The following is a 12,323-nucleotide window of genomic DNA, read 5'->3' on the forward strand; positions in this document are numbered from 1 at the left end:
TTCAAGTATATTGGGATTCTGGGATTCTGCCAGTTCGTACCACTTCGGGAGAACCGGTTGTTAACTTTCTGAGCAGTTTGGTGAACTGGTTGTTGGAAGAAATCACTAGGGTAAAGAACCGGTTGTTAAATTATTTGAATCCCACCACTGACTTGACCCTTGCATTCAAGTATCTTTTTTCAGTTGGGTTCTTCCACTCTCTTTTGCCATTGCCCACCACCTCCATGAGGAGTCCTCGGTGATGTCTGAGCTTGTTTGTTTTCTTGAAGACATTTCATTACCCAAAACTAGGTAACATGCTAGTTCAGATGGGTGTAATGATGTATGTATGTATGTATGTATGTATGTATGTATGTATGTATGTATGTGTGTTACAACCCCTGGTATGCTTAAATATGGGAGGAAGGTCACTACTCCCTCTTTCTGTCCTTCGGCTCATCACAGAAGACCATGCAGGCAGAAAACCATAGTTTTATTTTTAATGTTGCCTTTTTATATTTGTAGTAGTATAGATCTATTTCGAGCTAATCCCAGTAAGGGTATGGCTAGCTGATGAGAGCTAATTAGATCGAAATAGATCTATACTAGTCTCCCTTTATTTATTTATCAGTACAACACACACACACACACATATATATAACACAGCAGGCCTGAACCAGAAGATTAATAATAATAATAATAATAATAATAATAATAATAATAATAATAATAATAATAATAATAATAATAATAATAATAATAATAATAATAATACCGTAGAGGGCCAAAGTGTACAGTTTATTGATATCGTTGTTCCAGGAGATGCCAGAGTCGAAGAAAAAGAACTAGAAAAAATAATGAAATATCACGACCTGGCCATCGAAACTATGGATGAAGCACGTAATGGGTGATACCCATTGTCATCGGGGCACTTGGCACCATGTCCAAGAATTTTACAAGATACATCAACAAATTGCAGCTTCCTGCTATAACACCAGCGGAACTGCAAAAAACTGCGCTACTCAGAACATCTTATATTTTAAGAAGGTACTTGGTTGATACCTAGGACGCTGGCAGCAAACCGTATCAACCATTAGCACCAGTCACTGGTATTTGTAATGCATTTTTGAATGTTCAGTTGGCTGAGTTTCATGTTTAATGAATAAAGTAAATAACAACAACAACAACAATAATAATAAATGGTGCAGTGCAAAACGCAGAGAGGCACACTGGCTTCTCCACGAAATCTGCGTCGTTGCAAAAGCTCGAAAGTGTGAGGGAACTGCTCCTGGCAGAGCGAAAGAAATAGCAAGCGCTGGAGTCCAAGGAATGGGTCTCTCGGGCTTACAAGAAAGCACCTCTCACTCGCTGCGCCCACCCCATTTTCTTGAGACAAGCGTCCGTTGGCACCCGCCCTTTGGCTTCCCACGGCAGTCGGAGGTCGCTTCATCCCCTCGCATTCCTCAGCCGCGATTGCTCTTTGCTGTTCCAGTTACCCCCCCCCCCCCTCTCCGTTCTCCTTTTGTTTTACTATCAGGCGAGAGTCCGGCTTCCTGTTGATACCGGAATGTTGTGAACGGGCAAGGGAACCGCCACCTTCGCCCACTTCTCCCTTTATCTTTATCCCTTCCACCGTAGTGGAAGGAGTCGCCCCTCGTTTTCCTGGACGGACGGTCCCGGAGCTGGTTCGGCCCGGAACCCTTAAAAGGCCTGGACTTGTAGCTTGGCGAGACGGAAGGGAGGGAGGAGAAAGCAAAAGCGGGGGGGGGAGGGCAGCGTCGAAACCGGGACTCCCCGCCCTCTCCGGCGGGAAGCGTCAGGTGCAGGTGCGGACAAAGGGGAGCCGAGAGCCCGCCTGGACGCAATGGTGGACGCCGCTGCCTGAAGGCCGCCTTTGTCCCCGGCGCCGATGGCTGAAGCCTGGCGACTAGAAGACGACGAGGAGGAGCGGAAAGAGGTGGCCAGAAGGCACCGCAGGGCGCTTTTGAACCCGGCGACAGGTAAGCCGAGGAGGTGAGAGGGCCATGCCGGCGGCGTTGGGCGGGCGAAGAGGGAACTTAGCCGAAGGCGGGGGCGAGTGCCCGGGGAAACCGAGTGCCGCTGCATTGGGGACCAAGACTACAACCCACAAGGAGAGCGCGCTCTGTGTATCCACTCGGCGTTGGTGTGTGTATGTGTGTAAGAAAGCCCTGCAAATCGAAGAGAGCTTCTTGGGGGCTTAATGAATCTAACTTGACTCCACAAGATATCTACCTACCTACTTACCTACCTACCTACCTACCTACCTACCTACCTACCTACCTACATCTTTGGCTCTCTTTACCTACCTACATCTCTCCCTCCCTCCCTCCCTCCCTCCCCCTCTCTCTCTATCCATCCATCCATCCATCCATCCATCCATCTATCATCTATCTATCATCTATCTATCTATCTATCTATCTATCTATCTATCTATCTATCTATCTATCATCTATCTATCTACCCCTCCCCCCTCTCTACCTACCTACCTACCTATCTATCTATCTTTAAAGGAAATGTGGAGGTCTTTAGATTTTTTTTTCCTTGATAAAGCAATTTTACCAGTTCCTGTTTAAATAAGAAAAGGATGGGTTTCTGGATGGATTGAAAAGTTACCATTGCATCATTGTAATGCTGTGGTAACAGCTGGGAGTTGTCATGTATCTTTGGTATTGTTGGGGTTTAAATTTTGGACCTGCTCAGAGTTGGTTGGAAACTTAACTTTATAGTGATTTCTATAAATCTTGGCTAAAGAAACCATGGCTTAGTATGACGTATAAACCCAGATTATGGGTTAGTGAAAAAAGCAAACAGCTGCCTTACACCCTTTCTTATCTCACAATGAATTATAAGAGCCCCTTCACACAACTTATGGTTGGGTAAAAGGAAGTAAGGTTCAATGTTTAATATTTAACATGATAATGAAGTGATTATACACACACACACAATACACACTAGTGATGGAACATTTTATAAAAGCTTTTTTCTTCTAAAAAGGGGAGTGACGTGAAATTTTGTGCAACAAGTGTCATGATTTAATTCCTCGGTGATCTGGGAGGATTGGGAAATACTCAATTTGAATTGCTGAAAGCATTGCCAGTTCATATAAAATGGTTAATAATGAACACAATAAATCAATGCTTTAGCTTAGTTTCAGGAAGCTTTTTTAAATTCCTGAGGTACACGATACTTATCAAGTCTTTATAAAAAGGGAGGGAACACTGAATGACCATCTCCTCTGAGACTTGGCATACTTTAAACTTGAGTTGGACTGCTTACTTTGCAAACTTCCTGAATTATCAACCAACCACGTCATTATGTTTGCAAAGCACTAAAATGTTCAGTGTTAAAGTGCTATTTTCCCTCCTCACCCTTTGGTTGAAAGTTTACTAATCCCTTAGCCTCACATTATCTACTGGCCATTTTTCATGCATTTCAGTTGTATAGAACCTGTGGAGTTTCACAAGCATTCCGTAAAGTTATTGCATGCAACTTAATCGTCATATATACAATTGCATTTGAGGCACTTCATTTTGTTTTATACATATTACACCATCCTTGCAGATAGGTATGCAGTACAGGAAGATGTCAGTTATAATCCATTCATTTGGCAACTATTAATGTTACAGAGGTGCTGAATGAGGGGTACTTATTTAGGGTCCTCATAGTTTTGGCTTTTGCAGTGCCACACAGTCTCATGATCACCATTTGTAACCTCCATTGCTGACTAACAAGCAAAGACATTGGGGAAGCTGGCAGGAGGTCACAACAGTGATAACATAATCGGGGGGATGCTGCAATCACATGGAATTCAATTAACAATGGCAGCTGGAACTGCCAGAATGTATCTGGAGAATATCAGGAATCAAATAAGATACTAGGTGGCATTATGTTATTGTAGGATGGACTTTGTCTATATTTGGGACCTGGTTGTATTTAAGTAGTCATATATTAACTGGAGTAATATTTACTTTTGATAAAATAGAAAAATAGAAGAGGAGATTGGATAGAGAAAAAGGCTATTGGCAGTTTGTGGCGCTCATTTCTCCATTTAAGATCATCTTCTCTGGTAATCTTGCTGTTGGGTCTCAATTTGCTGTTAATCAGTGCCAGTTCTGGATATGGAATTGAAGTCATACTTATTGTTTTCATGCACAACCATGGTATCCTTCTAAACCAGGGGTGTCAAGCTTGTGTCATCATGGCGACATCACGTGACTTATTGTGACTTTTTTCCCCTTCGCATGACGTATCCAGCCCACAGGCCGCGAGTTTACACCCCTGTTCTAAACTATCTAAGAGGGTTACGAATTAAATACATTGGATTACAGTGTTGCACTTCATCCAGAGTGGGTAATTCAAAATAATATTAGCCAGGGCAGAGTATATCATATTCCATTTGTGTAGTCTGTACTTTCCCCATATTACATAAATGGTACCTCTGGAATGCATCAGTTTGTTAGTTCAGATGAGGCAGTATCAATATATGGATGACATGTAATTGTAGATTACGACTATGAGTTGGACAGGTGATGCAGTTGATGTTGATTGTAAGGATCTGGATAGCGTGAGCAAGATGAATCCCAGCTAGTCTTGATGTTAATCTAGAAGCCTTTGGGCTTTCTGACACCTTATTTTATTTATGAGGGAGAAGGTCCCATTAAGAAATAGGTCAGTGACTTGATGTCATTACAGTTACTTTTAGAATCACAGTTACTGTTAGCGTCACAGATGGAGTTACGAGGGAATGGTCTTTCTCTGCTGCCACTGGTGTAGCAGTTGTGGTCCCAAGTAGAGGTGGATATTTTAGTAATCATAACACACGTATTCTTTATTTGCCAGTTAAACCAGGGCGACCCACTTCATCCAAGACCATCCCTGAAGACAACTTGAAAGCTTCATGCACTGGTCCATGTGCTATGGAACAGTGTATTACCTAAATTGGATGCTCCATTAGCTAGCAGTATATTTCGGATAAAGATGTTGATCATTATCTTATAAAGCCCTAAGTGACTGCTTCAAAGTTTGTGACTCTTTTTGAATTTTCAATATCCTTGCATAAGTATGATGTAAATCATAGTCTATACCAGGGGTGTCCAAACTTGGCAACTTTAAGACTTATGGACTTCAACTCCCAGAATTCCCCAGCCAGCAGAGCTGGCTGGGGAATTCTAAGAGTTGAAGTCCACAAGTCTTAAAGTTGCCAAGTTTGATCACCCCTGGTATAGACTATATACAAGTAAAAAAAAAACTAGGTAAAGAGAACCCAATTAAACAAATGAATAAAATATTAGATTTATTTATTTATTGAGGAAAATGAAACATTGAACATTCAAAAGGGTTGACAAAATTTTAAGCATCACTGTATATTATTTATGTCCAAGAAACCCAAGGCCGTCTCTTTCAAAGGGAATCTACTTGTCATGTTCAATTAGCCCAGGAGCCATGGCACCTTCCAGGAAATTTAAAGAGTGGAAACAAGCCTAGAAGCAAGTTTTTTTGCCGCAGTGCCCCCGCCGTCCCGGTCCCACTTAATGGAATATGCTTGCCCAGTTTGGAAACCCATGAAATCACAATACGTGGAGTGTAGAGGTACAGCATAAGCCATCTTACACCTAAGGTGTTTTAATGATGGGGTTTAGTTCATGCTATACTTGTACTATTTTACCATGTAACCCTTATTACATGGGCTACAAAATTTAGTATATCAAATTATAGGATCAAACTACTTGTATGAATTTGTGTAACAAGCAGCTATCTTCATTGTTTTTGTGCAACTATCTTCATTGTCTTGCTACAACACACATGCTTTTTTTTTTAATGTCAGAAACATGTGTTTTGATATGTGACAAGAGAGCTGGGTAGACAGTTTTACATTTTAGTAGACATTTACATTCATTGTTCCTTATTTTCCCATGTCACTACTTTGAATTTACAATTGACCATATTCCCCCGTAGTCCGTGAGCATGTATGCGTTGAATAAATCCAAAGCAAAAGATTATCCCTATGACTTTTCTTTAGGCAAAAGAAGTCAGTAGGAAGAATCTGCTCAAGTCAGCTGGTTCTCGCTCACGTACTGTTGGAATAAATTAGGGATGGTAACAGAGGCTCTTTGACTATTATCTATCGCTGCTTGTCCTTGGAAATGAACCAGCACCACTAAGCACAATGCTGTTTTAATTTTACAGAAAAGTACTTGTCTGTTGGTATTTGTACCAAAGGACACATGGAGCTACAAAGAAGTTGCAGTTTTTCACTAACTGTAAAAACATGATCTGTAAAAAATATAACTCTTAATACAGAATGAAAAAATATTTTTTTAAAAAAATCCAAAGGTAAAGAGTAAAAAGCAGTTCCTTTCTCTGGAATAGTCAAATGAATGAAATTGAAGTAGACAAATTGAAGCTAGAAATTCAAGTTGTTGTTTTAAGTATATGATGCTTTTCCCGATGAACTTGGACATTCATATTTATCTAGATATTTATGTCAGAAAGCCACTCCAAGGATAAAAGCAAATAAATGCATAAAACATTTAGCAAAAGTTTAGCAAAAATATTGTATAAATACTGTAAATTCCTTATGTCGCTTTCTGTAACCTTGCACGAATAAGGTGATAGTCATGAACTTAACACAGGCTGTTAAGAACTTAACACAGGTTAATAAAACTGTTATTACAATTAAGATCTTAATATAACACCCTAATGTACACCGAATAATATCTGTTTCATTATAAATTTCAATTTAATTTAAAATAGTTTAGAGTAGACAGATAAAATAGTCGGGAAATTCTAAACCTTTGGCTAATAAGCACATTTGGAATTTAGAGATATAATATAATCATCAAGAAAAGTGACTCTTATGGTGGGATTACATGACTACTCGTTTCAGAAAAATGCATACAGGCGAAAAAAATGTATTCTCCGAGTCCACTTAGTTGAACAGGTTTTTTTTTCTTTCATTCACATCTCTTCATCTATGTTGTTTTTCTTGCCACATTTTTAGAATGCAAAACCCATGCATATTTTACCCTTCGTACATAGATGAAACCCAGTCACTCCAACAGTTTCTCCCAGCATTCAGACAAGAAAAGTTGAGAGAAATGAGTATGGACAATGTAGTTTATTCCTAGCTAAACGATTTGGGAGTGCCCAGTTTATAGGCTCTGAGTGGATTGATGCAACATATTAAGTAATTGTGGCTTATAAAATTTGTCATAGATTGGATGTAGTCATACAACACCCTTAGCCATAAACATTATTAGCTTAATTCAGTGGATAAAATCTAGAGACTATATTAAGGCTTATTACAGTGTGGGATTTGTGCTCTCACCCTTAATGGTATAAGTTATTTTCAGTTAGATGGGCAGCTATATATTTGATTAATAAAATAAATAAACAAGAATGTAAGTGCTTCAAATCACATTGAATGTGTATCAGATATGTGTTTGAATGACTTAGTTTACATAGTGCTAAATTACAATTAGATGATGTGTTCCTTTGCTTGCCTTTGTGGCAATTCAAACTATTTTTAATTTGATGAATCAGGATTTATTTATGAAATTTATAAGTGACTGAAAAGTGACTATACTATATTTAAGGTTACATGCAAATCTGCCAGTAAATTGACCATATCTTCTGATAATAAATCATGTGGAAGACCAAGTCTGACATTAGATTAAAAAAGTACTGAAAGAAGATGACTAGATGACTAGAAACAATTATTTACATAAGAAGAGAGTATATGTGTTTGGAAACTATAAGGAAAATAAATAAATCTTGTGTTTGAATTATGCATAAATAATATATTTTACCTAGACAAATTGTTGGTACTACGAATACCAGTGTTGTCTAAAGGTTTATTGGGTTATAATTGAACTCAAAGATAATAGATTAAATAAGTTATTTAGTTTCTTCTATTTTTGTGAGCTAATTTTTGGTGACCAGTGACTGCATTTAGGAAAGTTATGGTCACTGTGGGTGGGATGCAAATCAAATTAAGGCACTTACAAAATGATACAAAACATGCTAACATCAGAAATATTAAAGGAGATCTTAAAGAAGAGTGAAGCCAGAAATTAGTAACTACAATATCAGCCATCAGTAATAATACCTTCTATGAAAAGTTTTAAAAAAATAAAGAAAAATAGTAAGAAAGAAAATAGCAAAAAGAATGTAAAGAAGAAAAATTATAAATAATTGCTTATTTACAGCAAAACCATTTTTTCTTTATATTCTCCTATGTACATAATGTTAGATTGGGAGCTGCTATTAACCTGTTTATACTATACATTGAATATGTGATCTAATGACAGAGTAGTTGAGTTTATATTTGTGCTAAAGCCAGAGGTGAGTTCCTACTGGTTCTGCCCAGTTTGGCCCAGTTCAGCCTGGTTTGGCCGAACCGGTAGTGCCACGCCAGCCTGGGTTGCAGAACCAGCAGTGACCCAGGCTGAACATGCCTCCAAACCGGTTCCCCGGTTGCCGTCACCGCCAATTTTTTTTAGTTCTGCGCATGTGCAGAACAATTTCTACGGTATTGAACTGTGCATGCACACACAAAACACACGCATGAGTGAACTGGCAGTAATGCTGGCCAGAATCCACCCCTAGCTAAAGCAGAATGTGGCTTGTTGTTTTTCTACAAAAACAAGGAAGATATACTGTATCGGTGGGTTGCAGGCGGTACGCCCCAATACGGGCGTACCGGAGCATGCCTGTACCACCGGATACCGTTCCAGTACGGTGCTCCGGAGGGCCTGCCCACCCACCCGTGCTCCTTACCTGTCCTTTAAAGCCTTCAGCGCTTCCACGCATGCGCATGGCAGGTACAGCGCCTATGCGATGCTGCGCTGAACAGCTGGAGCGTTGCGGAGGCGTCGCTGGAAGGTAAGAGGCATGTGCGTGCTGCGTGCATACATGTGGAGGACGCTGGGCCTCGTTGCAACCGGAACACAACACTGTACCGTATGTAGGCTTAAGTGTAAAACTGTGACTAGATTTATACTTTGTGTCATAGAATGAGTATGGTTTGTTGAATAAGACACAGTCAAATATAATTCCAGATAGTCTTCAACTTACAATTGGGAGCAGGACATCCATTGCTAAGCAAGGCGGTTATAAAGAGAATCATGCTTGATTTTACAACCTTTTTTGCCACGGCTGTTAAGTAAATCACTGCAGTTGTTAAGAGAATCACAGTCATTAAATGAATCCAGTTTCTCCAATTGACTTTGCAGTCGGAAGTTAGCTAGGAGGGTTGCAAATGGTGATCAGAGGATCCCAGGATGCTGCAACCATATACATGCTGGTTGCCAAGCATCTGAATTTTGATCATATTGACTAGGGCTGTGATCGTTGTTAAATGCAAGGACTGGTCACTTTTCTCAGTGCTTTTGTAACTTGGAACCATGACTAAATGAATGTTTGTAAGTTGAGGACCACCTGTATTCAATATGCTGTAACTGAGTAAAACAAAATCTATTATGGCTTAGTACTGGGGTCCTTAAATATGATGCTTATGGTTCATGGTGTGGTTCACTTTCCCTATCCTTGGAACATCCTATCCCAGGGGTGTCCAAACTTGGCAACTTTAAGACTTGTGGACTTCAACTCCCAGAATTCCCCAGCCAGCTCTGCTGGCTGGGGAATTCTGGGAGTTGAAGTCCACAAGTCTTAAAGTTGCCAAGTTTGGACACCCCTGTCCTATCCCCTCCAACTTTTTTTGTTTTTTTGTTCAGACTATGGCAGTCATTTTGTGAAGAGCAAGCATCCTTCACAATAGGTGCTATAAGCATCCATACTAAACTTTTCAGATTAGCTCCTTGGCCAGAAAAGTTGGAGACTCAGGACTTAGCATGAGATCAATTTCTAGACACTGTTGCTTAACAACATGTTTCTAATACAGGTAGTCTTCGACTTACAACCATAATTTCTATTGGTAAGTGACATGTTTGTTAAGTGAGTTTTGCCCTGTTTTCCAGTAGAGTGGAGGGAGGGGTCACAGCAGGGTTAACACAGCCTGATTGGTCCATTTGACTGAGAGAAAACTTCTTAACCTTCGCCTTCTCCCGTTGGTTCCCAGTTTCCTCTCAGTCAAGGTCCAAGACTCAGGTTTGGTTCCTAGTAGGTTTCTAGTTAGTCAGTGTATGTTAATTGATCTTGATTAAATTTAGAATTTTTAATTTGGTTACCTTTAGAAAATGTATTTTTTGTAGTGGGTCTGCCTTGCAGGGCTGTTGTTGGCTGCCCTTAGAAGGCTCAGAGATTCTGCAGGGGGGGGCGCTGGCTTCCTCCCCCCGCTTAGAAGGTCGCTCCGGTCTGATGCCTGGTGTCTCGGGCGTGCCGGGCGACCCTACGGCTATACACACATGCTTTTTAGTGAAAGTCGCAGCGCGCCGGGGCTTTTCAGCGCGAAAGCGACAGATCGGCTTCATTTTGAATTTCGCACAGTCCGGGGCCGGTTACAGCCCGCGGCGACGGCGCGGGGCCGTTTTTTCTTGGATTTGGAGGTCTCCCGGTGAGTAGGAGCTCCAGTGTCTTGCTTTGGTGCCGCTGGGGGCGGCGAGCGTGCAAACGGCCGCCCGCAGCCAGAGGAAGCGAAGGGCGAGGTCGGCGGCCATTTTTAGGCGCGCTTTGACCAGGGACCGCCCAAAGAAGCCGGCAGCCATTTTGAATCACGTGTCTGGGCATTGCAGCACGGAGAGGCTGAATACAACGTGGCCGTGCTGTTTGTAGTCTACCGGAGGCCCGGAGCAGGCGATTCCCACCAGCTGAAGGGCTGTTCCTGTCTCAAATTTATTTGGTGCACGTGAGTGGGGCGATGGCGGATAGAACAGAGGCTCAGCAGGCCTTACCATCTCAGGCAGGCGATGATAAGGCTGAGCCCACTCCCCCTGTTAGGCCTCGGGCTTCTAGGCCTTCAGCAGAGGAAAGACCTTCCAGAGCTCTGCAAAGGGATGAGCTCAGGCGATCCAGGGCTATAGAGAAGGTCATCGAAAGAGCGGAGAAAAGACAGGCCCGGGATCCTGGGCCTAGATCCAGATCTCCACGCCCCGTGGCTTCCTGCCCTTCCCCACCTGTGGCCAGGGGGTTCAGCCCTTCCTCTTCTTCCTCTGCTTCCTCAGATAGATCGGATAGGAGTCAGCAGCGGGGGGGCCCTCGCTCTCCTTCTGTTTCCCTGGGGACTAGAGAGGCAGATAGGGGGGACCCATTGGAAGGCACCTCTGCAGGTCCCATTAGGGGTAGGAAATCCAGCAGGGCCTATGTGGCTCCAGATTATGATACTGAAGGTGATGAGGAGGATCTAGAACACCTCCCTGAGAATCTCAAAAGGATCATTTCTGCAGCCATCTCTAGGGGCATTGCTCAAAGGGACAGGCCTTCCCATCACAGTCGAGTTACTCCCTTTAGTAGGTCCAGATCTAGGGCTTCCTCTCCTTCCCTCATGAGTGAGGTTTCCTCTAGGGGGGAAGCACGGAGGGATGATTGGGGGTTCTCTGAGGAGGAAGATGCGGCCCCTGAGCCGCCTCGCTCTTCTAACCTTTTTCTCCAGGCCATGTTCAAGCCATTACTCAAGAAGGCTAGGAGGACCACCAAGGTGGGCACGGGGGACCCTATGGTCCCACCGCCCACGGATCCAGACATGGTCATGTTCTCAGCGACGGCCACCAATAAGGAGGAGATTCCTGCCCCTCCTCTTTTCTTAGAGGTAGCTACTAGCCAATGGGCCCGTCCTTCTAATTTTTCCCCACCTGGCAGCAACGACCGTCGCGCCTATAACATGGAAAAGTCTTTTGTGCAGGCTATTCAGCTCCCAGTTGTAGATCAGCCCATAGCAGCTTTAGTCTCCTCTTCCCCAGTGGTCTCGGGGGACGCAGCTGACAAACTTAAGCCAGAAGAAAAGAGGGCGGAGCTCACCTTACGTAAAAATTTTAAGGCCTCAGCTTGGGAGTTGCGGGCAGCGGCTGCTGCCTCGTACTTCAACCGCACCACAGTCATGTGGCTCCGCCAGCTTCAGGATCGAATTCCGATCCAGGATGAGCGCGTACACCAGGATTTAGCTAAAATAATGGCAGCGTGTCAGTATTCGGCTGATGCGACCCTAGACGCTGTTAGATTTGGTTCTAGTGCTTTGGCCACCTCGGTGGCCTCTCGTAGGCTCCTATGGCTCAGGAACTGGCAGATAGACTATAAAGCCAAGTGGGATCTAGTAGCGGCTCCCTTTGAGGGTCCAAACTTGTTTGGAGCTTCCTTGGATCCGATTTTGGTGGAGAATAAAGATAAAAAGAAAGTCATGCCTACATCCACCAAGAAGGCAGAGTCACGTA

The 12,323-nt window shown here is 42.7% G+C and overlaps 1 protein-coding gene across 2 annotated transcripts in view; it reads left to right on the forward strand.

Moving 5' to 3' along the window:
• Positions 1–1,507: 1,507 nt before the first annotated feature.
• SH3D19 (SH3 domain containing 19) overlaps positions 1,508–12,323 on the forward strand; it is a 71,603-nt gene continuing 60,787 nt past the window's right edge. The window contains exon 1 of one of the 2 annotated variants that reach the window (XM_081960242.1): positions 1,508–1,979. In XM_081960242.1, the coding sequence (XP_081816368.1) occupies positions 1,889–1,979 (91 nt within the window). In that variant the 5' untranslated portion in view covers positions 1,508–1,888. The remainder of the gene's footprint in view (positions 1,980–12,323) is intronic. The other variant, XM_081960244.1, reaches the window with a different exon arrangement.

The sequence above is a fragment of the Natrix helvetica genome (assembly GCF_964273705.1).
Source record: "Natrix helvetica genome assembly, chromosome: 7".
NCBI classification, from domain to species: Eukaryota; Metazoa; Chordata; class Lepidosauria; order Squamata; family Natricidae; genus Natrix; species Natrix helvetica.